Source organism: Lepidothrix coronata, unplaced genomic scaffold, assembly GCF_001604755.1.
Source record: "Lepidothrix coronata isolate B3197 unplaced genomic scaffold, Lepidothrix_coronata-1.0 Scaffold53, whole genome shotgun sequence".
In the NCBI taxonomy this organism is placed as follows: Eukaryota; Metazoa; Chordata; class Aves; order Passeriformes; family Pipridae; genus Lepidothrix; species Lepidothrix coronata.
Window position 1 is genome coordinate 2,387,804 of NW_016690233.1, and position 26,134 is coordinate 2,413,937.

At 39.9% G+C, this 26,134-nt stretch overlaps 1 protein-coding gene across 2 annotated transcripts; it reads left to right on the top strand.

Annotated features, from left to right (window-relative positions):
* The first annotated feature begins 8,496 nt into the window (after window positions 1–8,496).
* TMEM123 (transmembrane protein 123) lies at window positions 8,497–25,899 on the top strand. Of its 2 annotated transcripts, XR_001875006.1 has the most exons (7): window positions 8,497–8,603; window positions 14,025–14,084; window positions 16,143–16,208; window positions 19,401–19,428; window positions 20,982–21,173; window positions 22,631–22,784; window positions 23,878–25,899. XR_001875006.1 is itself a non-coding variant. In XM_017816071.1 (6 exons), exons 1-6 carry the CDS (start codon window positions 8,543–8,545, stop codon window positions 23,900–23,902), a joined length of 558 nt encoding a protein of 185 aa, XP_017671560.1. In that variant the 5' UTR covers window positions 8,497–8,542; the 3' UTR covers window positions 23,903–25,895. The 2 variants fall into 2 exon arrangements, 1 of the variants encoding a protein (XP_017671560.1); XM_017816071.1 differs by lacking the exon at window positions 19,401–19,428 and having other exon boundaries at window positions 23,878–25,895.
* The last annotated feature ends 235 nt before the right edge of the window (window positions 25,900–26,134 follow it).

A 26,134-nucleotide genomic window follows, 5' to 3' on the forward strand; every position in this document is an offset into this window, starting at 1 on the left:
TGCACAGCCAGAGATGCTTCAAGGTGTACCTTCTTCAGCATGGACTTATCCTTGGGCCACAATCCCTTCCATACCCATGGCCATAGACACTTTGAGTGTTCTGTTCTGGTGAGGACTTAGCCAGGGCTACAAGTATTTTGGGATGTCCTGCTTTTGAGTGGATTCATCCACAGGTCACAGTCCCTTTGACTCGAGATCCCACTGGAGTTCCAGCCTGTCCAGTACAACAGCAGTGATTCTCTGGACATCTGCCAGCCCAGACACATTTCCTTGCTGTTATCAAAGGGTTCCCAGGCATAGCAGAGTCAGATGATAAGCATCACAGCACTGCAGCGAGCAGAGAAAGCAAAAAGTGGCCAGTAATAAGCACTGGGCTCTAATGTACAGTCAGGCAAGCAAGTCCCATGGCAAGTGCAGGAGTCTGTCAATTAACAGCTATATAGCAAGAACAGCTATAAATTCAATCTTGCACATTCCAATGAAATAAGTCATTATCTCAAATCCTTCGAGCCCCGCATTGGGTGACAAAAAGGATTGTTGTCGTTTAACCTCAGAGGATTCCCAGGAATTTTTGTCAGCAAATGACTCAAACGAAAAAAATCAGATTAAGAGAAGATGGACGTACAGGCAAACATACTGAGAAGCTCAGATATCTGAAAAAGCTTTCTCAAAGTATGAAGAGTTATTGATGCAAAACAATTTCTTGTGATATTGGTTTTTTGCCTTTTTGAGTCCTGCAGAACATTTTTTCTATTCAAATCAAAGTCTCATATTTCACCCTCACTGGTTTATGAGAATGTGCTTTCCAGCTACTTTGTGTCACTGTTACAGTATTGGCCCATATATGCCAATATTGTGGTGCTCACAATGAGCAATGTATCAAAACTCCAAATGACTTTGCAGCTCACAAACCGTTATTTCCCAAAAAGGTGACCTAATCTTCCAAACAAAATGATGGCCTGACTGAACTAATTCCAGTATAAATATTTCATCTTACTGTTAAGGTAGATTTAAGCAGAAACTGAAGCAGAATCCTCTGGAATCTAAAACATTTACAAATGAAGACTTACATTCCAGCATATTGCAGGAGTGACCTAGTATACATGCATTTTCACAGCAGCATCAAACATATCATTAGTCTTTGCTTAAAAGACATCAATCATAATTACTATCTGGAAACAGTATCAGTTAAAGTGGATGAAAACATATTAAGACTATCAATAATAAAAGAATGGAACTACATGACAGACATAATTTACAGATTTTTTAGCTGCTAAATCATTAACAGTATTTCTTGCTTCCAGAAAGAATTTGGTTTGTGTTTTATACATCAGGACTGATTCACTTGCCTCCACTTCTGTTTTTCATAAAGAGAAATAAGAATAAACAAGAACACATATGCAACATGCTAGAATACCCATCTTATTTCAGGATATTCAATATCATTAAAAGGAATAAAACTTGGGCAGGCCTGTAGCTGAAGTTGCCTGCTGAACACTGCATTCATTGCAATATACCATCACAGAGTGCAAGGCTCTAAATTAATAAAGTCTAGGGTTAAGAGTTCTTTGAAGCTGATCTAGAAAGCTTGGATATTTAACAATAGAAACAATTACATCTTTTACCAATCTGCAAACATTTTTAAAGGAAGCAAAAGGACTGCAAAGCAAGCTTATCAGATAGGACTGTGAAGAATTTACTGGACATACAAACAATATTATATAAGGATTTATTATTCTTTTCAAATAGAATGTATCCTAAAAAGATGAAATTAGAAAATTTAGGCACTTGTGTGTTTCCAAAAGTATTGCATAGAAAAACACACATACTCTCCAGCTAATTGTCTGTTAGTGGTCTCTCCATCTTTGTCTATATACCATGAAATTTCTATAAACAAACTCTAAATGTTACATCAGAAGATTATGTACAACTGCTTTGAAAATGAACAGGATACTATGTCTAAAATAACCAATTTTCATTATTCTTATTACCTCAATTGATGAACTTTTTATTTAAAAATATTTTAGCAAATATTTGTAAGATTTACTTTCTAGCAATGATCATGAATGGAAAATTTGAACAACAGTAAATATTCATTTATTTTGGCATTCTTGTCAGAAAAAATAGATGCTACCTTCACAGTTCTAGGTGACCTGCTGATTTTATTTATTTCTCCAGACTTGCTTTCAGACTTGGATGAAAGAATCACCTACGTAAAGCAAAACCGAAGGCAGATTTTCATCAAAGATTTGCCATAGCCACAATTGTGAACCCAATCCTATCTTTTCTAACAGAAAAACTTCTTTGAAGCCTGATGGATTAAAATAAAACCAAAAAATCAAAACAAACAAACAAACAAACAATAACCAACTCAAAAAAGTTGTAACAACTTCTGCAAATTTTAAAACGTGAAGTTTATTATTCTGTGCTAGTTATTCAATTTAAGACAGAAAGGATCAAGAAGTGAATGAAAGAAGGCTTGATTAAACACGTGTCTGTCATGACAACACTATGGTAAACAATCCACTCTTGCTTTAGAAATCCTCATGTTTAATAAATTGTCTAAGTTATGTGCATCATCCCTACAAAACTTTAAAAACATGATAAAAATATTTTAAGATGAAAAATTTTGTTACACTAGGGTCAAGTTCTTATCATGTTGCATCATTGAGCTCAGTTGTACATGGCCAGCGTTTCTATAAACAACAAAAAAATCCCACTATGGCAAAATTTCTAATAACTTGGTTTTTTTTCCAAAGCTGAAATGAAATAAAAATATTACAATTTGACTCAAAACTTCTTTTTTTTCCACCATTTTCATGTTAAAAAAATACAGAGTTCAGTTTAATAATCCTGATTGTCTTAACATTAGGAGGGGGTAGGTTTGCAGAACTGCAAAGTAGATAATGTGCAAGTGATTCAAAATTTTAAGTGGGAAATTGTGGCCTGGGGATTGAATTCAAGTTCTGTATTCTGTTCTCTGTCTCTGTGAATTTTCATCTGATGCTGTTAAAGAAAAACATTTCATTGTCTCACCTATTGTCTCCTAGAAAACATCCATTAGCAATGGAATTCCCTACAGATTCATCTAAAGATTCATGTGGCTGTTATTCTGGATTTATTAATTACAGTATTACCATATCGTGCATCAAATCAAAGCCAGACTTGATTACTAAAGAGTTTTTCCCCAATATTTCATTATATAGATTTTAAACCCCCTCCAATTCTCATAAACTCATAAATCTAAGTCAATGATGATAACACAGCACTGGTATCTTATAAATATCTTGGTAACTTCCCAAAGTCATGGTACAACCTAAATTTTGTCAAAGCACGTAAGACAATTTTTTATGATTCAGATGTCTGTGCAGTAGACTATGTCATGAGAGCTGGCAAGCACTTTTTTAATTCCTGCTTAGTTGAATCTCATTCATCATCTTTCTATGATTATTTTTATTATTATTTGAATAAAAATAATAATAAAAATATTTGAAAAAAAATAAAAGAGACTGCTAATGAGATAATATAATGCAACTACTGTGTGGGAAGAGAATACTACCTAGAGGGGACTCACAGCATTGGGAATTTAACATCTGTGGTGCTCTCCTTGCCCTCTGCTCTGATTTTACAAGCCACCTCTCCCAGAAATGTCAATGCATGGAAAGGAAGTATATAAAAGTCATGTTTTGCAAAGCAAAGTGTGACATCCTCATGATAGTCAAAGTGTTGAGAAAAGAGGTTGGTTTAACATAGGAGGACTGTTATAAAAAGGTCTGTCAGAAAATATTAGCCATGTTTCCAAATCATACTCTGAAACAGTTTTTTACTTTTTTACGTGGAAGGACATGCCAACTTGTGAGATGACACACAGACACAGCTCTTAGTAAGTCTGAGCTAACAAGTGCTGGGTTCAGGATTTTTGTCATTAGGATCAGTGAAAATAGAGGTCAGAAGCAGTAGCAGGGAGACTTCATCATATTCAACTAAGAGTATCCATCCCAAAGCAGAGTTTTCCTGGCCACCCTGTCAGTCCAGTGAACCCATTTGTGCTATCCAGCTCCCTTGGACTTTGACAAGAACAGCAAAACTGCTTGCCTCACTTCTTTCTATGAAACATCATCATCAATTAATATTACTTTGTTATTAGTTATTATAATGTTTTCTTACTGTATTTATTATGTCCTCAACCTATGTGTCTGATTGCTCAAAAAGTGAAAAAGTAGAAATCCTCACCATGATTGATACAATATACAGATGGAAGAAAAAAGGACAAATCTTGTTTTCCCGAATATCCTATAAACAGAAATATAAAGCAAGAATAATTTTTATGTACTTTCTTCCAGTCTTTATTTTAAACTATTTTCTGTTTAATTATTAATTTTGGGGTTTTTTTCTACTCAGTAAATGTCCTTGATGGCATTTCTTTTCTACTGGATTTTCAATGACGTCAGATTAGTGCCTCTGGAACCACCATCTCTTCAAATGTTAGTTTTATATGGGATCGTACTTAACTCTGGAATCTTTGTTCATAAAATTTACCACATCAATGTATTCATAACAGGCCTGGATGAATGTGTAATGGAAACAAGGAGAGCACTAGGATCCTCCTCCTTCCAGAACACAATAGAAGAAGCCAAAAATGAGAAAGAGTCAGTGAGCACAAGCCAGCGCCCATACAAAAACAAGACAGCAAAATACGACTTGCAACAGCAGCAGTCATGCATGACCTACAAAGGCCAGAATTAGGGCTCGGGCTCTTTTGATCTGATGATACTGTAATAATGCAAAGCAAATCAATAGATTGGTAAGAAAATCAGGGCACTTCTAGCAATGGACACCACAATGTACTGATGATGTGGGCACTGGTGCTTAACAAAATATGGCTAATCCTGGTTGTGTCAATGTAATTTAGAACTTAATTCCTTATTCTTAAAAAATAGGCATGAAGAAACCCAGTGCAGACTTGCTAATGCCCTGGATAAAGAAGATTGCCAGTTTGGTCAACCTGTGTTCTTATCTCTCCTTCTACAGAGCTCAAGTGTTAATGTTGCACTGCCAAGAAGCATGAATTAAAGCTTGCCAGTATTTCAGCAAAACATGTTGCATGTTCCTGTCTTTTCCTGATTAGAAATACTTTGCTGTTAGCTAGCAGTGTTGCTCTAACTCTGATGTCTAAGAATATAAAAATTACATGATTTGTAAAGCAATGTGTCATCTGTTATGTTTGGAATAAGACATTGTGGGGTGGATTTACAAGTTGGATCTGTACAGAGCAGGCATCAAGCTAAGTACAGGTTAGGAATTACTGTTCTGGTTATTACATAAATTAATATTCTTTAAACACCTTAAGAGAGGAAGACAGCTAATCAAGTATGACAACTAGGAGAGATGACATCCTATAGAAGTGAACTTCTGTGGGAAAACTATAGGTTAATAGTTGATGAGACTACATCTAGTTAATAGTTGATGAGTATGGAAAACTACAGTGGTCATAAAATTTTTACTGAGCAAATACTGAGTCCATAGTTTTGAACACTGAGTGGGATTGGTACTTCGGGATCTCAGGTTTGCCTTTGTAGGTCTTTCCTGAGGATCAGGTTTCACATGTGAATAAAAAGAATTTTTTCTTCTTCCAGCTGGCTGTTTCCGGTTTTTTACTGATAGTCTTTCTGAGTTAACCCTATGCTGGACCTGTTTGGTTTCACCTACACCATCTCCACAAAGCCATTTTAATATCTCATGGATAAAATGGACCTGAAATGCTTATGTTTAGGATCCATGGATTTTGACAATTCTGTTGTGAAACTTCAATTTGCAACACTTGTATGAATGTCCTAGCAGTTACATACTTACCTCAACAACACAAGAACAACTTTTATGGATCAAGGACATTTCTCTAAGAGGTCAGATTGTACCTTTGAAAGAACTGTCTTCAGGCAGTTCCTGTCAGGGCTCTGAATGCTCTAGCAAGCCTTAACTGGTAATAACAAGCCCTGACCAACCTCACCTGTGACCTCCATCCACATATCTCCACTCATTCATCCAATAGCTCTATTTAAGCTCTTGCCTGAGGCTCTGGTCCCTGTCTGAGCTGCAACATACCTGTGCCTGCCCACAACCATGTCTCCAGCTGCCCTGATTTAGAGACTGGTTTTGCTGGAGGGACTACAGACTGACAAAGATGGTAGCCTCATATCATGTACTCTGGATTGACATTGGACCTAAGACACAGGATTGTTTCTGAGCCATCTCCTGCTGTTCCCTCCCAGCTGGACTCCCTGGATCAGACTCATCACCTTGACTTCTGCAAGGCTGCTGGTGGCCCCTGTCACTATCACTACCTCGTCCTGCTCTGGTCCTGTGGGACTGCACCCTGGTTGGTGAGCTCCTGTGGTTAACCTCAGCATCCATTCTTGCTGCTCTCTGACACTGGATATCACACAAAATTGGGAGGAAAAAAACGCCACAAAACTCTCACCAATCATATTTTTATGTGGGAATCTGTATAGGAAATCATTCATTACACCATGTACCAAAAGTGGATGATAACTTCCACTAAATTTTCCCAGAATGTTTCCTTAGCGTAGGAACAACTTCCAGCCACCTTGATACATTGCCAGAAATTCACCTCTCACAGAACAAACACCAGATGAAACAAGACCACAGCAAAGCAATTAACACAAGAACTTCCAACGCCTCTGTCTTTACACAGTAATGAGCCTGCCAATTGTTGCAAAATGTCTCAGTGCCTGCTAACTCATCACTTCTATGGGAGTTACTTAGCTATTTCCCACAACCCGATTACTCCTCTTTGTTCCATGTAGCTTAACTACTCTTTCCCTTCAAGTTGAGCAACGTTAATTACGCTGTTCCAAAATAAATAATTTCCAGTCTGGTTTAAACCTGACGTTCACTGGAGTTGTGCAAGAGCTGAAACAGACATCTTAAAAATATAGATATATCTTATACTGACAAATATATCCTTTAAATATATGTTAGTTTAGTAAAATATGTTTATTTTTTTTCTTACCAGAAGCTTTACTTCTGTAACCAAACAGAGGCCCTTATACTTAGTAACATATGGATTACTAGTATTTCTAAGCTTTACTGGAATTAGGCCACCTGAAAATAGTATTCCTATAACAATCATTATTTCAAAAGAAAAGATTTGGAAGATCATCTCAGAAAATTCGCAGTAAAAAGATGCATGTTGGTCCTCAGGTACCTTAGTCATGAGAACTGCACAGGAAGCTATGCGGAACAAAGGCATAAGAAAATGCTGGAACATGCACCTGTTTTCACTGAATGCAAAACTGTGGGGTCTGATTAGGCTAGAATTGAAAGAAAAATATTTATTCAATATTTTAGTTCACCATTCGCTAAGATTTACAGAGTAAATGCATGTCTGTCAGTAGGGAAGGGAGCTAGGTCTCACACAGTTCCTCCGTATAGTTTCACCACCCGCCTGTGTGCTCTCAGGCCAGTCACTTTCCCTCTGTGGCTCAAATGCGTCACTTTGCATGGGAACATTATTGTGCTGCAGCAAACATAAATGTAGTAACACGTGTGAAATATTCCACTGCAACTTTCCTGCTGATTCTTAATTACCCACATTAAAAATAGTTTTCTCTAACTTACTAGAAACCAATTCATATCAGCACGTAGTTTTCTTTCCTTTGATAAATATTTTTCAAGTTGTTTTCACTCTTAAGAATATATTAACAAATTCCCCTTGGAAAATAAATTCCCAGCATCAACTCTATGTTAGAAGTAATAATGGAAGTTTTGAAAGTACTGAGCATGGCTATTCCCTTTCACTTTTCCCTATCACCTTTGTAGTCGGTTTCACAGTTTTTTATGTACATCGGGAAATTCCAGGATGGCTCTACGGCATTGGCTCTGGTGACTTAAGAGCCTAAAACAACCTGAGGCTGTGTGACAGGCAGCACGACGCACACGGGCTGTGAGTACTGACACCTTGGGAAGGTGTGCGCAGTGAGCTGCGAACAGAGTATTGACACCCTGTTGTCGATCAGGTGGATGTTATTAAAAAGGAGGATAAATCCACGCTGTTGGGGCTCCGATGGGAGATGCTAAATGGCATTTGGAAAGCGGACCGCCTTCCATCAACAGCCATGAGCGCTGTTCGCAGGCAGCGCTCCTGGAGCTCGACCCCGTTTCCAGGGGTGCTCGCAGACCTACAGAGCGCCGCTCACCTCCCCGGGCACCCCGTGAAGTGCGGACATCCCGCCGCTTACTACGTTATTGTTACGGGTACACAACGCTTTGCCGCCCAGACTGCAGGAAAATGGGGAGAGAGGGGAAGGGAGAGAGGGATCCCGGCGTGCGGGAAGGACGCAACCCCGCCGGCCACCCCGCAGAAGCGCGGGCTGCGCCCCCCTCGCTGATCCTCTCCCCGTCCCGTTCGGGGGCGGGGGGTCGCAGCCCGGCCCCCGCCCCGTGTCAGCCCCGCCCCTGCCCGGCCCGTCGCGCCGCCTTGGGCAGACGCGCCCAGCGAAGCTCTGGCGGCCCCTCCGCGGCCATGCGGCTCCTCGGCGGCGCGTCCTGCGCGCTGCTGCTACTCCTGCTCGCCCCCGGCTCCCGTGAGTAGCGGCCGCGGAGGGACGGGACGGGCCGGGCCGGGCACGGCGGACTCCCCTCGCAGCCGCCCTGGCCGGGGGCTGCCGCGACACCTCGGCCGGGCCGGGCCTGGTGCCGTCGCTGGCGGCCGGGAGTGGGGCGGGGGCTGCCCGCCGAGAGCCCGCTGGCGCGGGTGCCCCGCAGCGGGGCGGGCCGGCGGTCCCTGGCGCTCCTCCCGAGCGGGAGCCGAGGTCGCACCGCGCGCACGGCCGGCTTTTCAGGAAACTGTGACAGGAACGGGGGGGAAGGGTTAATATTCGGGATGTTTGTTAAGGAGGAGCAACAATTACAAAAGAAGCTCCCGAGGAGCGGTTCGAGTCCGGGCTGCGCACTCCCGGAGGGATGCGCGGGCACGCCTGGGCCAGCTCGCTTGTGGCTCCGCTCCCGGGAGCGGGAGGCGCGGCGGGAGATGCCTCCGCACCCCGCCGGTTTCCCGGGGCCTGGCAGGTGAATGGCGAGAGGGGCGCGGGGGAGCCCGGGGCGCTGCGCTGTCCCAGGCCGGGCTCGGGTGGAAGGGGATGCTCCCGGCCCCTTCTGGGTGCTGTTCTCTGGGGCGGTACTTACGGCGAGGGGCTTCTAACGGGGGCTTTGGGGTCATCGTGGCGGTGCGGGTGGGACAGACGCTGTGCTTTGTCGTGTTTCTGTCAGGCGCTGGCAGCAGCAGTGCCTCTTTGTGATGGCTGGTTCTAGCAAATACACAGGCTGTGTTTGCTCGTGCTCAGCTCAGAACACCAGAGTCGGGATAATCGTTGACATGCACTGAAATAAAGCGAGAGATATAAAGGTCTCAACTGCCATGGTTGCCTTTTCAGAAGACTGTAATGCCCCATACGGTGCCCCACAATTTTCCAAAGTAAAGAAGCCAGAAGATATGTACCAGAATTAACCTGCCATGAATACCGTTGAAGAATCTCAGTCAGTCCAGCAGTGTTACTGTGCTGTTGCTTAATCTGGCGAAGTTGTAGTAAAGTTGATACAAAAAAAAAAATTAAAATGAGGAATGTAAACACCTTTATAATTGCCCTTCCAAAAAAAGGCAAGTGTTTTTTAGAAAAAGTTTACAGGTAACCTACTTATTGCTTTGCTAAGATCTTCTGGCCCCCATTTAACAATAATAGACTGTCATTTCATTTGATAGACGATTGCATTGATCTGTTTTTTATCATGCTGCTTCCTGAGTGCATGTGCTAGTTTAATGCAGTGTACAGTCAGTGCTGTCTCCTGGGGCAGCAATGATCTCATCTGACTTTTGTCAGTCTAATGTAGTCCTTCCTGTATATGTAAATTTTTTGTCTAGAGCCCTGTTACAATATGTTGAGAGAAGTTGTGCCCTTTGAAGACTCAGTTCAATGTATGTGTTGAAATACCTTTTTTTCTAGTTAACTTAGAAACTTCCAGAAAGTACTGCTGAGATTTGTGTTGGTTTCAGCAAAAGTTTGTGATTATCTAATCAATGCTACAGGAGAAAGTGTGAAACCCATCGAGTCCTGTGATTTGCAAAAAGTGAGAGTGGCAGTAGATTTGTCCTCTTCACTCCAATTAAGATTTTTGGGCAGACTGGTTATTTCAATATAATGCTGCTCTTTTACTCTGTTGAACGGTTTGCTTCTAGGTGTTGGTCAAGTTAGTGGAAGAAACATCACCAAAATGTTGTTATGGTTTAGGAAAAATCCTTCGCACTATTATGTAAAATCCAGCTGGCTTCCTGGTATCTGAGTAAAGAGATTGCCTGTCAGGAAGTAGCCCCCACCCCCTTCCTGCTCGGCTCAGAAAAAATAGCTAGTGACATCTTCCAAGAGCTTACCTGTATACAAAATTCATTGCAATACAAAAAATTAGCAGCAGCAGCAGCCTCCAGACCTGAAAACAGGCATGGTATTTTGATTTCACCAAATTCTCCCACCTCTTAGATTTTGGGTGACAGCAAAAGGGAGTGTAGTTTTTCAGTCTCAAATTGACTGGGATTGAGAACTGATTCCATGGGTCTGTGTTGTTTCCACCTATGCAATGGTGTTTATGCTTTCCTTTGCAAGACTGGGAGGTAGTTTCACAATGATAAGGTATGAGGACCTGTCCAAAAAGTTGCTGCAATAATCATGCCTGCACTCTCTCTTGGGAGAGACCTTCTTGGCAGGTCAACTACATAATTTCAAAAATAGGTACCAAAAGACGTTGTTGAATCAAAGGGAAAATGAAGTTTCCAGAAAGCAGGGATTTGAATTTATGGTTTCTCAGAATTGCCTGGCAGCTGTTACAATGGATTTGAGGTCAGGGAGTTGCTTTTATTTCAGTCTCCAGAATTTTAATCTTAGCCGTTTCATCTGAGAAGAATGAGTATGCTGATGGTGGAGACTATCTAGGGGATGGTTATATTCATGTTGCTGCTTTAACATTTCTGCTTTAACCATTCCAGCACCTCCACTGTCACTTACCTGGATTGCTTAAAATTATTGAGCAAATGGGAGATCTTTCTAATGGACTTCACATTGTTGGTGCTTCTGTTCTTTTTGGTTTAAACCAGCAAATGACTTGGGCATAAAACTCTACTACATGTCTGCTAGGCATCAAACTTGAAAAGGGAAAATGCCCAGAGAGAAATTTATATGTGACTTTTGAAACGTCCCCAAAATGAATGTGTAAAATTGTGCTTAGTAAAAATAAGAGTTTATATACCAGCATCTTCCTGCACCGTGAGGTTTAGCTACACTAGACATAAAGCACGTGAGTCCTTAGAAATGTGTCTATTTTATACGTAAAGGTGGGAGTGGGCAAATTGATTTTTGTCATATGCAGGGAGTTGAATGAGTATTGCCACTCATTAGGGTAGGGTTCCTCTACCAGGGTTCTTCTATGGAGAACAGTAATTTGGTATGTATCTGAGCTAGAGACTATGGATTTCAAACATGAATGTTATCCACTGTGTTGATTTTTGCAAGCAAAATCAAGTTCATTTAACATCTTGTCCTGTTCATTTTCAACAAGTATTGGAGCTATCACTCACTCTGCATCTACGTGTATAACAGAAACACAAGTCTTCAGCTCCTGTCTCTGCCACTTTGGAAAATCGAATTCCAGCTATAAAGCTGGAAGAACTGAACTGATTTTGCCCCTCTGAAAGTTTGCTTATCCAAATTGTCTCTAACTCATGACTTTTTACACACTAGAACAACAAAACCACAAGAGGCCCTGAAAGCTCAAACTGTGACATAGGCTTCCACAGGAAGCACACTTGCCTTCACATACACCCCAACCAACCACACACAATCATGGTTTTAGCTGCATCTGTGCCCGACTTTAAAGAGAGGAAAACAGAGTTGTCTGACAAAAACAATGTTGATTCCCCTTTCCTGTTACTTCCCAGTATGTGTTGCTGTGAAACCATTTTAAATTGGGTATATCCTTGTTTTGGTTCCATTTCATCATGGAAAATGAACACAGAGATCCTTTCTTTCTTTCCGCTCTCTTCTGGATCATGGTGGGAACAAGCATCAGCACAACATTTTGTAGGCCTGATACTGTAACTACTGCTATGTCCCAAAGAGCTTTGCTTCTTCCTGTGCACAGGATGCTGCAGCTGGCTGCCAGCTTTCTCCCCCCTTCCTTCCTGTACTCGCCCATGCACGTGTACACTTGGGTCAGTGCAGGTTTCTAACCCTTGCACTTCTGCTTCCTGGAGAGGGCCAGAACCCTTCACTGTTTTGCTTTGGGACACTTGCACTTTGCAGCCTGTGGTCTCGAATGAGAGTCTCCACTTGTCAGAGCCACCACTGCATAAAAACTATGGTGTTTTTCCCTTTGCTTAACAATCAGGAGTCCTTCCTGCCTTTCTGTTTGAAGTCTCCTGCTTGTCACTGCAGTGATATGTGCAGCTTTAAGTCCAGAGCCACAGTCTGACAATAGAGACCAGTTTGGGAATAGTGTAATTTTAATATTTTCTTTTTCTCACCTGTCCCAGTCACTGCAATGTGTTCCAATGTGGCATATGCTTATGCAGTACCCTGTTCAAGCTGTATTTGTGTTCTAGAGCCAATGCTTGCGATTCAAATTAAGAGTTTGGAGTTTGTTTGAGGAGAAAGAAAAGTTGCATCTTTTAAGCTGAATAAGGTCCTTGATGTCTTTCAAGGTGTACAGTCCAAGCTGATTGGACCTAGGATTAATACAGTCCTGTCTTCCCTTCCACCTCTGCTTCCTGCCCCTCTCTTTCATCTAATCATACAGGGAGTCCATTCTGCTGGTTGATGCAGCAAAATACATTGTGTGCTGTTGGAAAGGGTGTAATGTCAATTTTGTGTTGGCTTAGCTTCCTCAATCAGATAGATTACTGTTTAATGGGGGGCATTCGCTCTGATGTTGACCATGTCTTGCAGGATTGGGACCTCTCTGGGAAAGCTTAGTTTAACTGTGTCCCATCCTTCTTTGTTTGTTTGTGTGTTTTCCCTGAGCTCCCTAATTAAACAGTCTAAAATATCTTGCAGTGCTGCCTTCCATCTTGATACTGCATGGTTTTGCCATTTGTATTTGCAGACTTTACCATTTTCAGATCTTCACTAAGGTTTTGTAACCACTAAGAAAATGCCCTATTTCTGTCAGACTTGGTTCAGGTTATTTGCTTGTCTTTATCACAGTATTAAGTGATCACAACTAAACTATGCTTGGCAAAGGCAGAATCCACAACCAATCCTCATGTATGCTTGTGAATGCCAGACTGTTTATTCTGTGTGGTTTATCTATAAATTTTACCACCTGTTTGTAGACCAGGTTTGAGGATAAAGTAGTCAGGCCTCAGTCTCTAGGGTATGATGATAGTTCTTTGGAAGTGTGATCCTTCTCAGTCCCATTTCCCACCTGCCAAACGCCCAGTGGATGCATTAACATGCCTTTAGTCTCAAACTGAGCAGTGCAACTTCTTAGGAGCTATTTATCTTATCATGTTGTCCATTTAGGGCCAGAGCAAGCCCCTGTCTGCCTGCACAGGCCTTGTAGACCTCACAGGAGAAGATTTAAGTGAGAAATTCTTTTCCTTCTGCTCTAGGTGGTGCAGGTCAGATATTATTACTGAGGGAAGGTGCCTGATTTTCTGCCTCTTGGCCTCATTTTGTCTCAAGGAAGACAAGAACCTGGGATAGGGATGATGGAGAATATAAAATAGAGGATGGGAGGAGTACCAGTTCATTTGATGGTTGGGTAATATAAAAATTGTCACTTTTGATGCACTAAGAGCAGGCTGTTGTGCTTTTATATCATCATTATACCTAATTCCTGTCCATGATAATTTAGTCATTTATATGCCCCAAAGCCAAGTGACAGATGACGTACTTTTTTTTTTTTCCTTAGTAATAACTTGCCTAAAACTATCTTTTTATTCTTGGGTTTTTTTTATGTAGGAAATGAAGACATGAACAGCACTGCACCTTTTACTACGATTTCTGGCCAGAGGTTGCCAGGTAATGCTCTTGACATTTCTGTTGCTATTCCTCAGTAACATCGAGAAAAGCAATATGTATTATTGTATACCTTAAACTATCCTGTCATAATTTGTCCTTTATTGAATTGTGAACAGCTGTAGGGCAAGGGGGAAGGTACTCTGATTGTCACATCTATTCTGGGACAGCTAAAGTTATTTAAGAGGAACAGCAGAACACAACACAGTTCTCATATACTTAGTTACCCCAGAGCAACAGAGAGAGGAGAAATAAAATGGGAAAATTTTGTGTATGGAACTAGAAACACCTGGCAACACCCATTTACAGTTAAAAGGAGAACCAAGAAGTCTGCTAGGCTAGAATTCAGATAAAGGCAAGACACTTTTTCATTTGAGTAATTTTTGCCCTGTACTACTACGCTCATTTTATTTGCTGTTGGCCGAAAGTGGGGTGCATAGCTAGTACTCTGCTCATTGACTCACTCTAGCTGGTGTTAATTGCACTACTGACTCACACCCAAATTCCAGGCAGTGTACGTAGCTTCTTTTCACCTGTATGAACATGCACTCCACATCCAGAGTTGTCTCAGGGTTGCAGAAGGAAGCACTCAGAACCTGGAGGAAATGCAAAGTTATGTTCTGGTTGCAGTGTTGGCCCAGTGTAGAAAAGCTTTAAACCCAGGCATCTCCATGGCTTATGCTGGTATAAAAATCAACATATCCAAGAAAGAATGTGTTTGTAATTGTACAATCCTAGACTGTTTCTCAAAGGCAATTAAATCTGCAAGTTAATATCCCAGGTATGTCAGTATAAATGTTGCATAAGCAGGGGGGGCTAGTTGGCTGTGATTATACCAAAGAAAAGGCAAAGTAATTCCCTCCCACAATCCCATTTTTTGGTACATGGTATGAAGGTGTAAATTTGGTGCATTTGTTCTTAAACCTGAGCTTGCTCATATCATGTATGCAATTGCAAAAGGCGTTGACAAAACTGTTTTAGACTAGACTTTTCCAGTGGTAAGATCAGCAGATCCATTCAAGGGAAATAGTTATATATCTGCTTCTTGTTTGCAGTAGCTGTGTTGCTCTCAATCTCTGAGGTTATGTGCTTTGCTTTTCAGCCATGCTGAAAAACAGCAGTGCTGCTGCAAGGCACATAGCACTGTGGGAGGGTGCTGTAAAACATCGGTTACTTCAGAGAAAAGAATATTCGCAGAATGGGCATACACAGCAGTGCAGAATGAAGGGAGAAAAGTATGGACAGTGACACTCCCAGGAACAGCCCAGTAGATCTTAGCCAGGAGGAAGACTGTTAACCTGTAAGAAATACAGAAGAGGGATGCAGCAATGAGGACAGAAGTGAGAATGGGAGGGTGCCTGAGAAACCTAGAAGTAACATGAGGAGGAAGGAGGGGCAAGAAAAAGAGAACTGGAAAAGTAGAGGTGAAAACAAGGAGAGAAGAACAAAACCACTATCATTGAAACATGGTTTGTATTTTACGTCTTTGAAAACAGTCCTTCTTAGGACTGGTTTTTGTAGAGAGAACATAAGTCTACAGAAAGATGTTTCACAGAGTATTGATTTGTCCCTACTTGACTACAGTATATTCCCAGCATCAGCCCAGTTTGCAACAGAGATACAGCAAAATGGAAGAAAAGATTGAGGGACAGGAAATGGAACTGAAGTAGAGGAATAAAAACTACAAAAAAACCTCACGGTGCTTAAGTAGGTCAAGAAAGTCAGTGATAGTATGGCTGTTTACAGCAAGTGGAATAGAACATGACATAGAAGTGGAAGAGAGCAAATAGAGGAGATATAAAGAATTCAGATGCAGACCATTCAGGCACTGCTGTGCATAGAGTGTAACTATGTTTCTGCTGCTCTGAGATCTGGAAGCATTTTGCAGAGGGATAAAAGCTGTCTGCTTTGGGATGGAATAATCTCTACCGTATTTCCTGTTGTAGTCTGCAAACACAGATACCCTGAGGAGAGTATTGTGTTGTGGGTACTTTAATTATGGTGTGTTAAATCGAAATGAATAATATTGATTTTCTTTTTTTTCTTTTTTTTTCCTTGAAGACAATAGCAGTTCATCCAATGTCACTTCTGTGTCATCCACACAATCTGCAGCAACATCTGCAGGAGGTATGTATCTGTTCATCTGTCCATGACTACGAACCTAGAAGTTAGCTCCAAACCTAGCCCAGATCATACCAAATTCTAAAGAACAGGACATCAAAAGTGGGTATTTGAGAGAGGGGCATTATCATTTTAGGGCTGGGAAGCAACATGTAAAACAACTCTGAGAAGAACCTATACTGTTTTTTCAAATTTAGGTAGCATGCTTCATCAGTAATTACATTTGCAATGCCATTATAACACAGGATTCAAAATAAAAATTCAAGGAAGAATTGCAAGAAGTTGGTCTTTTAACTGTTCATTCTTTTTCTCTTAGCAAACTTCTTCCATTTTCGTGGAAGGTGAATAGGGTGTTGTGCAAACAGTGCGTATCTGTTTAATATTATTTCACAGTAAACAGATTTAGGGTATAATAAAATCCTGAGAGCTTGAGTTTCAAGAGTAAGCCTTTATTTCCTTTATGTAAGACTCACCATGATGATCATAAGGATCATCAAGGTTGGAAGAGACGTTCAAAATGGTCTAGAGCAACCATCAACCCAGCACCACCATAATCACCCCTAAACCATATCCCCAAGTGCCTAGTGGGGATACCTAGTGAACATTTCCAGAGATGGTGACTCCATCACCTCCATGGTCAATATATCCCAATGCCTAACCACTCTTTCAGTGAAAACCTTTTTTCTAATACCTAATCTGAACTTCCCCTGACACAACTTAAGACCATTTGCTCTCGTCCTTGCATTTGAGACATGATGGAAGAGACTGACCCCCACGTCACTACAGTCTCATAGGAGTTAATACCATAGAAAGCAGTCCCTTTAGAGCTCATAGCACAAAATAGCACCCTTTAAGCAAGACACAAGTGACAGACATGGAACAATCCGTCATGGGTACTTTTGCATTGTTCTAGCACTACCTTATTTCTTTCACAACCTGGCAAAAGAACTTTAGGTAAGAATTATTTCCCAAGGCAGCAATATTGCCTTTGTGATGCTCCAACATAAATAACATTCTACACATCTTTGTAGAACAAACAAACAATTCATCCACTTGCATTTGCAGTGTTCCAACTGTTGGCTATGTAAGTGTGAAATTATTAAAAAAGGAAATTAAAAAATTCATGTTGTGGAAGAACTTACACAGGCAAATTTCACTACATTAGTAAGGACTGGATAAGAGTTAATGCCTTGCAGTTGTTCGGGCTGTGATGCACAGATAAAAGGTTGCATCTGAGAGAAGCTAGTTCTAGAAACTGGATCCCCTTTGTGCTAAGAACCATGTGAAAGCAGAGCAGAAATACTGGGTCTACCACAAGATACTTTGTGTACTTGTGGAATTTTACGCTAAGCATAAAGTCCCAGCTATGTCGTTACGTTTCCAGTACAACTCTTACTTTCTGTCCCTGTAATCTCTAGATAAGCTCTGAGCTACCACACTCAGAAGTTGCTTCTATTTACATATAAAATACTCACTAGGAGAGAAGAAAAAAACCCAAAACTTTGCAGGGACCTTTCTTTAGATAGCAAGCAAGTGGTGCAGTGTCTCATTCCATTGCCTACAGAGTCCCAGTTTAAGCATGTCTAACTTGGAAAGTTGTGAGAATTTTGTAATCTACTTGTTGCCTTACAGCCTTCCCCTAAAAGTGCAAAGCCATAGTTCGCCACAGCGTTTCAACAACCTTCTGCTCCATTTCTCCTGCTCTCTGCTCCAGCCTTTGCAGGTTTCTTTTAGAGGTCTGAACTTTACTAGGTCTGGATAATAAAAGAAAAAAGAGGCCTGAGCCCTTTACTGTTAGGCACAGTATAAGGCTAAGAGAGAGCTTAGCTAGCTATGCCTTGCTTCACAAGGTTTATGATTCCCATCCTTCTCTGTCTTTTTTATTTTGTCATCAGAAACCTCATAGATTTTAATACACTGTTCATCCATTTTGATTATCCATTTCAACCTCTTCTTGCTTAAAGGCTCTGCCATTATTCTTTTTTGAGGGGCAGAGGTGGGGAGGGAGCTCTTTATGGCGGAAACAGAAGTTCAATCATTTTCCATGCAAAAGAGAGTTTATTTTAGGAGGAGCATAATAATTTTGTATGTTAGCACAGTGCTTATGCAATCTGAGTTTTGTGTTCATTCTTCAGCTAGAACATTAAGGGAGTAGTAGTGCATGCTGCTAAGAATTCTTACCTATATGCTATGTATATATATATATATATTTTGGTTGATGGATATAGCATAGCTATTTACTGTTTAAACATAGGTAGCATACTAAGTAAAATACTTGTCTCTTTTAAAAACAAAGCATCATAAACCTGAACTATATTACTGGCATGCATCCTTTTTAAACAAAAAAAATTAACTCAGGCAGTCAGGGTTTGTTTAGTGTGATGTTCGATGAAGCCCAGCTGGTCTTTTGGGGGAAGAGTAATTAGGGAAATAAAAGATAAAAGGACAGATGTTGCTATATTCTTTCATCTTAACTCTGTTTGTAAAATAGTATGGGTAAGATTTTTCAGAGACAGAGAAGAACAGATTGATGCCTGATTTATGTCAGCTTTCCAAATTCTCCAGCTGCCTTAGATAGACTCCCACTGATGTTTTGAAATGACTGATCCTAAATACATCAGGAAAGATAGGTCTGGACATTAAACAAACTTTACAACCCTCGATGATATAACATTAACAGTAATCTTGATAAAATAAGAAAAAAAGGATTGCTAGTAGGAAAGAAAGGTGGGGAGAAGTAATGTGCAAATGTGCTGAAATTCCTCATAGATGTTTGGATATTTTTTGTCATGACTCAGGTTTTCTGTAGGGTAATTTGATACCCGTGGAATAATTACCATCTTTGTGTAACATTGTTTCATAATGTTATGCATGGAACAATTAGCCATTGTTCAGAAAGAGAAGCTGCTTTGACACTCAGAAATCATGGCTGGAAGAAAAACCCACAGAAAACTGGCTGCTTGACACTTGCATTCAGATTTGTCTTTCTTTTGATATTGCTTATATTAGGCATGCAGTTACCAGGTGTGGTTTCGTGTCATATAATGTAGGTGGTTTCCATATAGACATTTCATTGCTTATTTCCTACAGTGAGAAACGATTTGATATTTATAGATCATTGTGCCTTTGGGGAGTTTACCTGTCACTATTAAAATGTGCCCTGAATTTTATCTGATGTATTTTACACATGCTTCGTAGAGGAACTGAATTTCCTAATTGTAACAAGGTAAGTACGTGACTATAGTACTCCAGCTGTTCCAACTCAATGAATGCTCATTTCAAAGTGTATCCTAGGGTTATGGCACAATGCAGTTACAGCAACAAAGACCAGGAAAACAAATAACATTTACTAATGAGACTGTAGTAGGCTGTTTCAGTAGTTTTAATGCTGAATGTCTCAGAAGTGTTGTGTAGGCCAGTTCCTTTCTGCATGCTTACACTGTTGTACAGCTGTTTTTCTTAAAAGTTTTTAATGTTCATATCAGTACTGGAAGCTGTGATATTTAAATCTTAGCAAAGACAGAGTTCTGTATGTAGTTCCTCATGTTTTACACCACACTTACAAGAATATTATTCTATAGAAGCATTTTAGATACTGTATATTAAAAAAAACCCAAAAATTGAATATCAAGTTTACTTTGGAATTGAGATGAAACTATCTATTTTTTCAGTTATTTTAGTTTTATACAATTGTAAGAAAACCTGAGTATAATTAAAGATTTGAATGTCCATAATAAAAAGCTTTTGTGGCATTTAAAATGAACTCAGCTTGTGTGAGGTTATAGAAATAATGCAGAAGTAGACTGCTACAAAGGGAGCTTTTTCTATCTAGAACTCTTTCATACGTAAAAGCTATTTGCCTCATACTGTCTGCTTAGAGAAATGTTAGTTGCATAACAGGCTCACGTTTCTTGTTACTTCCTTCTTAGAAAAATAACAAATTGCTTTAAAATCATTCTTTCTGGCTGCCTTCCACTAAGGTTCTAAGGATTTTGCTATAAATATCAATCCCTATTATTTGTGAATTTCACATCATGGCATTTTTATTCTGAACAGTTCATTAATGCTTTCTGAGGAGGGGAGGGGAAGCAAAGTTAAAGACATTAAGTGTCCATTAAACTTGTGAAACACCTTTCCAATCTTTGTTTTCACCTTGACAAGACAGATCGCTACTAAATAGATTATATAAGCCAGCAAATTGACTTTAGTTGAGCTTTTATCGTGTGTGGAAAACATGAACCTTAAGTTTCACATAAATACAGAATTCTTTGTGGTAATTTTTAATATATATGGAGCCTTAGAATGCTAGTGTTTCATTCAAAAGCAAATTAAAAATGAAATCATTACTAAAATTAGAGGGGGGGAATTTTGATGCAAAATCTGTTCCTGTTAGAAAATCTTTGTTGTCTGAAAAAATGGGTGCTTCCAATTGAAAGTTACTCTTGACCAGAAGTTCGCTGCATTTTAAAATACTGTAAATTAGGCATCATTCTATGGAATTGGATAGTGTTATCAAAAAAAAAATGACCCTTCTAAAAGTTATCCAGGTTTTCTTTACAGCCTTCTCTTTAAATCATTCATGACCTTGAGGCCAGAAATCAGAAGTTAGGTCTTTCCAAAGCAAAGTCTGTATGCAAACCTGGATACTCATGCAGTGGCATTTTCATTGTTACTCTATTGTTCTATTTGGGCACAATAAATGTTGTTTTACTCCATGAGTATGCAGTTTATTATTTTTATATATTTTTCTATGTGGTATCACAAATAAAAATTTCCCAGGTGTGTCCACCAGTACTACTCATCTGACCAGTACCACTCAGCCCACCATCGCCAATATGTCTGTCAGCTCGACGACTCAGCCCACCAAAACCAGCCAGACAATAAGATCCACCACAGCTTCATCAGTCACATCATCACAACTCTATATTACAGTGGTGACCACTTCCAAGATTTCTTCCACTTCTGTAACAGGTGAGCTCACAGTTCAGGAAGCTCATAAAGGTTTGTGCACACATTCATATAGGTTGTAGAATGGTTAGTTTTACAGTAGTGTAACAAAAAGAAGAAAGATGGCATTTGCATGTAGAAAAAACAAGACTAAAGTGGGGTTTCATTACTAAGTTGGCTACAATAATGTTGCTCTGAGCACTCTGCTTACTTAAAGAAAGATTCACTTAACCTGAGAGCCCTGACATGTTTAGGGAAAAAACCCAGGCTAGTGGTCTGAACCAGCAGCCACTAGCACAGAGATTAGCAATGTTAAGGAGAAAGTCTGGATTTGGAATGCAACTTCTGTATTTGTTCAGCTTTCCTTTCTGCAGTTTGAACTTGAACTCATCTCTAATACTTCCTTTCTCACAGCTGACCTGTATCTCAGAATATGTCTACTGGCTTGGTAAAAAGACCAGTAGTTCCATTAGCAATGTAATGGATTTTATCCCTAACAGAGGACGGAGCATGACTATGCGTGAGTCACACTTTATGTAAAGTTGTCCAATACAGTTTAATACTACCCTTTAATACAAAACCAGTGAGCACAGAATTCAGTATTTCCTTGCAGTTAGCTGCTTGCTCACATCACTTCCTGCTTACCCTTCTAAACACATTAGGGTTGCACACATATCAGTGGAGCATCATTGGGTAGGTGAAGCTGTCACCAGCAGAACTTTTAGTTGACCGTGTAGCAGTCTGTGTAGCAAGTACAAATAGAAACGGGCACAGACTGTCTTTCAGTGGGAGTTTGTAGCAGATGTAACCAGTTTTAACAGTGAAACAGCTATTGCTTCTATGTGATTATGTTGTCTATGTCAATACTTGTGTTAGGCTGCAGAGTTGATCTCGCTTAGGACAGCGAGAGTACAATTCCCAATTCCATGAGACAAGGTAAAGCAATCCAACAGCTCATTGCCACCAAAAGTGTTTCACTCCCACTGTGTCACTATACTGACTGACTTGGTGGCTGTTGGACCCCTCTTGCAGGCTGTCTCAGTATGCTCATCTGAATAAAAGCAACTTCCTTTTATGCTTGTGTTAATTTCAGGCCAGTTTAGTGAGTTAAATTTGCTCATGGACAGTATGCAAAACGCTAGCACGCCCTAAGAAGGGCAGGAGCTCCTTGTGTAGGAGGGGAGACCAGAGGGAAGAAAAGGCAGGGCAAAGAGGGACATGGAGAGGAAAAGTGGTAATCAGTCTTTCAGAGACAGCAAGCAGTTGGATCAGCTGCTCCCACGTCACCAGAATGTGGTACTTTAAACCAGAGCCCTAGGTTTCAGCATGCTCTGCTAGTATCTTTTCAGGTGATCTGTGTTAAATTTGTCTAATTGGGTCTTTAGATTATATGTCAGTGGGGAGGGCAGGATGTAGAGGAATCCCTCAAAACACAATTTTGCAAGCTCTCTAAAAGGTGCCTTTTGTTTTCTTCTTTTCAGCCACATCAAAATCTGAGGCTGTCGTAGCCAAAACCTCCAGGTTCGATGTGGGCAGTTTTGTTGGTGGCATTGTGCTGACTCTTGGAGTCCTAGTTATTCTCTACATTGGATGCAAAACCTATCACTCTAGAAGAGGCATTCAGTACAGAACCATGTAAGTTCACAAGGAATTGTCCCTTGTCCATTTATTACTTTCTTGAAGGGAATAGGACAAATAGAATGGGCAGAATGAACTCTGATACATTTGGTTAATGTACATTATATTAATATCATTAAGAGATTTAACTGTGATGATTTGTCTTTCACCATTTCAGCTATTCCTCATTAGTATTATGCCACTCTTCTGTGGATGTTTTTTCTCTGATGTATTATATAATTTTTTTTAAGGATCTTTGTCTTTTAGCTATTCCACAAATAGTTAACATTTCATTGAAACTCTTTCTGTAATTTGCAAGATTACAGATTTCTGGTTCTTCTTGACACTTTCTTCTAGTGTCAAGAAGACACCATTCTTTAATGTTTTCCTCCCTCTTGCTGTTATTTTTTTTGTAGTGAAGTTCATTAAAAATTGCACCATCTCACTTGCTATTTATACTCAGCTCTACTCAGTTTTCTTCCAGGCTTCCATACTTGCCCACATTTAGTTCAAGAACAAGGTTGCTTTTCTTTTCCTATTCAGTATCATCTGTCTCAGTCAGAAAACTTGTTTTAAGTGAGATGGTGTCATTAGATTGTTGGGCTAATGTTGTTCAGGCCTTTTGTTTTCTCTCCATCTTGACTCCTGCTTACCGGTCATGGAATTAGATCAGTCATTGCTGCACGTTTACCTGCAGTGGTGTTTGTTAATGGATATTGTAGACTTCAGATCAACAGTGTCTTTAAAACACAGAAAACCTGCTGCTGAGCTTGTACAGTGTCTTTGGTTAACTGTGGCTACTGGGTATAGGTAAGACAGATAGGATAAACATGCCTGAGCAACAGCTGATGTAGAAATACGTGAATGAAATGTGAAAGGCAAGATGTTAATAAGGCCATTGAAGCTGGAGGAGTGTTGACAAAATTAAATTGTTCAGTTGACTTCAGGCTTGGCTCAGAAAGGACTGTAACTCCCAGATCAATGTGCCCTTTGCCCTTCTTAGCAAGGTGGCCTTTGCTCACAAAATGACCTCAGCAGCAGCTAGGTGGCTCTTTCTCATGTTGACTGTTGCTTGTTGTGCAAAACATTAATTACCGTGTTTCTATTCCAGTGATGAACATGATGCCATCATTTAAAGAGACTTCAGGGAAGACAGCATTGGAAACCCACCCTGTCACAGTTGTTGTAACTTGCTTCTGAAAGAGTTTCTTTCATAAAGATGATCACATTCTCTAAACCTGTGGGTGTTACCCTGCAAAATGTTGAGAACGTTTTTAAACATCCTGATTTTTTACATTGGCTTTCATAAGAGTAAGAGGAACTCAGCACTTTGTAGAGACAGTATTTTCTTATTCCAGTATTTGTAGCCAGATTTAACAAAATCACATATTGAGTCATTTTAAGGTACACACACAGGTCTCTGAAATAGCTAATTACTAGCACAGGTGATTACATCATTGCAATTCTAAGTAAGTTCAGGTGGGTTTTTTTCTAAAATTTTGTATTAAATTGTATTTATTTTGAAGTTTGATGTGAACTTTAGTTTAGAAATTTTGGATTTTGAACAACTCAGTTAATTTTTAATAGAGTGTAAAGGGGTGTGTTTAGCTAACTGTATAGAAGGTGTGATGAGTACTTTAAGTGTCAGTCATTAGCTCGCCAGTGACTTGCAGATACTTTCCTTAATAGGCTGTACAATGAGACAAGCTGCAGGAAGCATGGACAGACTGGAGATATCCATCCATGACTGTTTTCTCTAAAAGCTGCTTTTTTCTAGCATGTCCTAATGAAGCTTGTGCAATTAGATAAATTAGATAAAATAAGAATGCAAAAAAGTAATTGTGCCATCATAAATAAAAAAAAATACAAAAATTGCTTCTCAAAATTGGCTTTTAAGTTGAACGTGGCAATCACTTGGCTCTTGATCTTTATTATTACAAAACTGTATGCAGTGTTTTAGTAGCATTTGATAATCACTGAAACTTACATACAGAAGGAGAAAACTATAATATAGCATTTTAGAAAACTATAAACTGCATTTTTAAAACTGCGTTCAGAACTTGGTACTGCTGGCACATGTGTACAGAGATCTGGTCAAAAGTCCAACTGAAGATAATGGGCCATCTCTCAGAGGACCTTTAGATTAAGGCCCAAATGCATTGGGGGTCCTGTGCAGGATGGCTGGTGCTGCTCCCACATCACTTCTGCAGTCACACTGAGGTAAATCCGCTGACTTCAGTAGATAGGCTCCTGATTTACACTGGTGTAAGGAAAACTAGAACAAGGACCAGGAAACACAGGCTTGCATTTCCTTATGTCACTGAGTAATTGTTCAGTCTTTCTCAGGCTCCACTTGTAGACCCCTTCCTGGTGAAAGGGTTGGTGTGGTGGGGTTTGACCGTCCTGGTTGCTAGCACTAGTCCCTCATGCAGGGCACAGAGGGGAGGTGGTGACAGGTGAGGAAGGTCACAATGGGAACTGCATCTAAGTCTGTCATGGGGCTGGGGAACAGTGCATCAGGGGAAATATGAGTACATCTCTGGAATAGGTTAATTTTTTTGTCAAGCAGTAGTTTATTCTGACATGCAATGTTAAAGTGGCCAAATGGATATTTTTTCCTTTTTTACTACTCCATCTGAAAAACCATGGCTAATGAGTCATCTCACTAGCACCAGCTACACACCTGAAAAAGGGCGTACAGGGCTGTTTCATTTTTTTACCAAGATTGAGGTACAGGGGGAGAGAAAGAGTGATTTGAAGTAACTTTTGTAGTTTTTATTAATTGCGGTGTTTGGAAAATTACTGGATTTGACTTGAAGAGTTAGAGAAAAAATTCTTTCACAGAACTGTAATTTCTTACTTTGTAGAAATTAAGACAATTAAGTGCAACTCAATTACTGGGATTGTCTCACCTCTGTTATACAGACGAATAAATAAAATTAAATCTTTGCAATTACTACATCAATTTCAGTTGAATTTTCATAATTCCCTCAATCCTTTCCACAGTCATAACCATTGAATAAGAAGTGTTCACTGTATATACTTTTATACAGTAGAATACCAGACCTAGTGCATTTTTGCCCAGCTCAGTCATTTCTAATGTATTTTGTAATCCTATTACTACAATAAAGCAGAAGTATGTGCTCAAGATTTCATAGGTGTCAGTGCAAATATAAAATTTGACCTCCTTTCAGGTGTTTGGATACTGGACAGAATCCCTTCCCCATTGAAGTCTCTTTCCCCCTTAGTTCTCTGGTGATTTAATTATTCTAAATTCAATCATAAGTTCATATTCATTTTATGCAACAAATTTTTAGCATAAATTGTTCCTTACCTTGTCTAGGTATACTTATGCTACAGTCACTCAG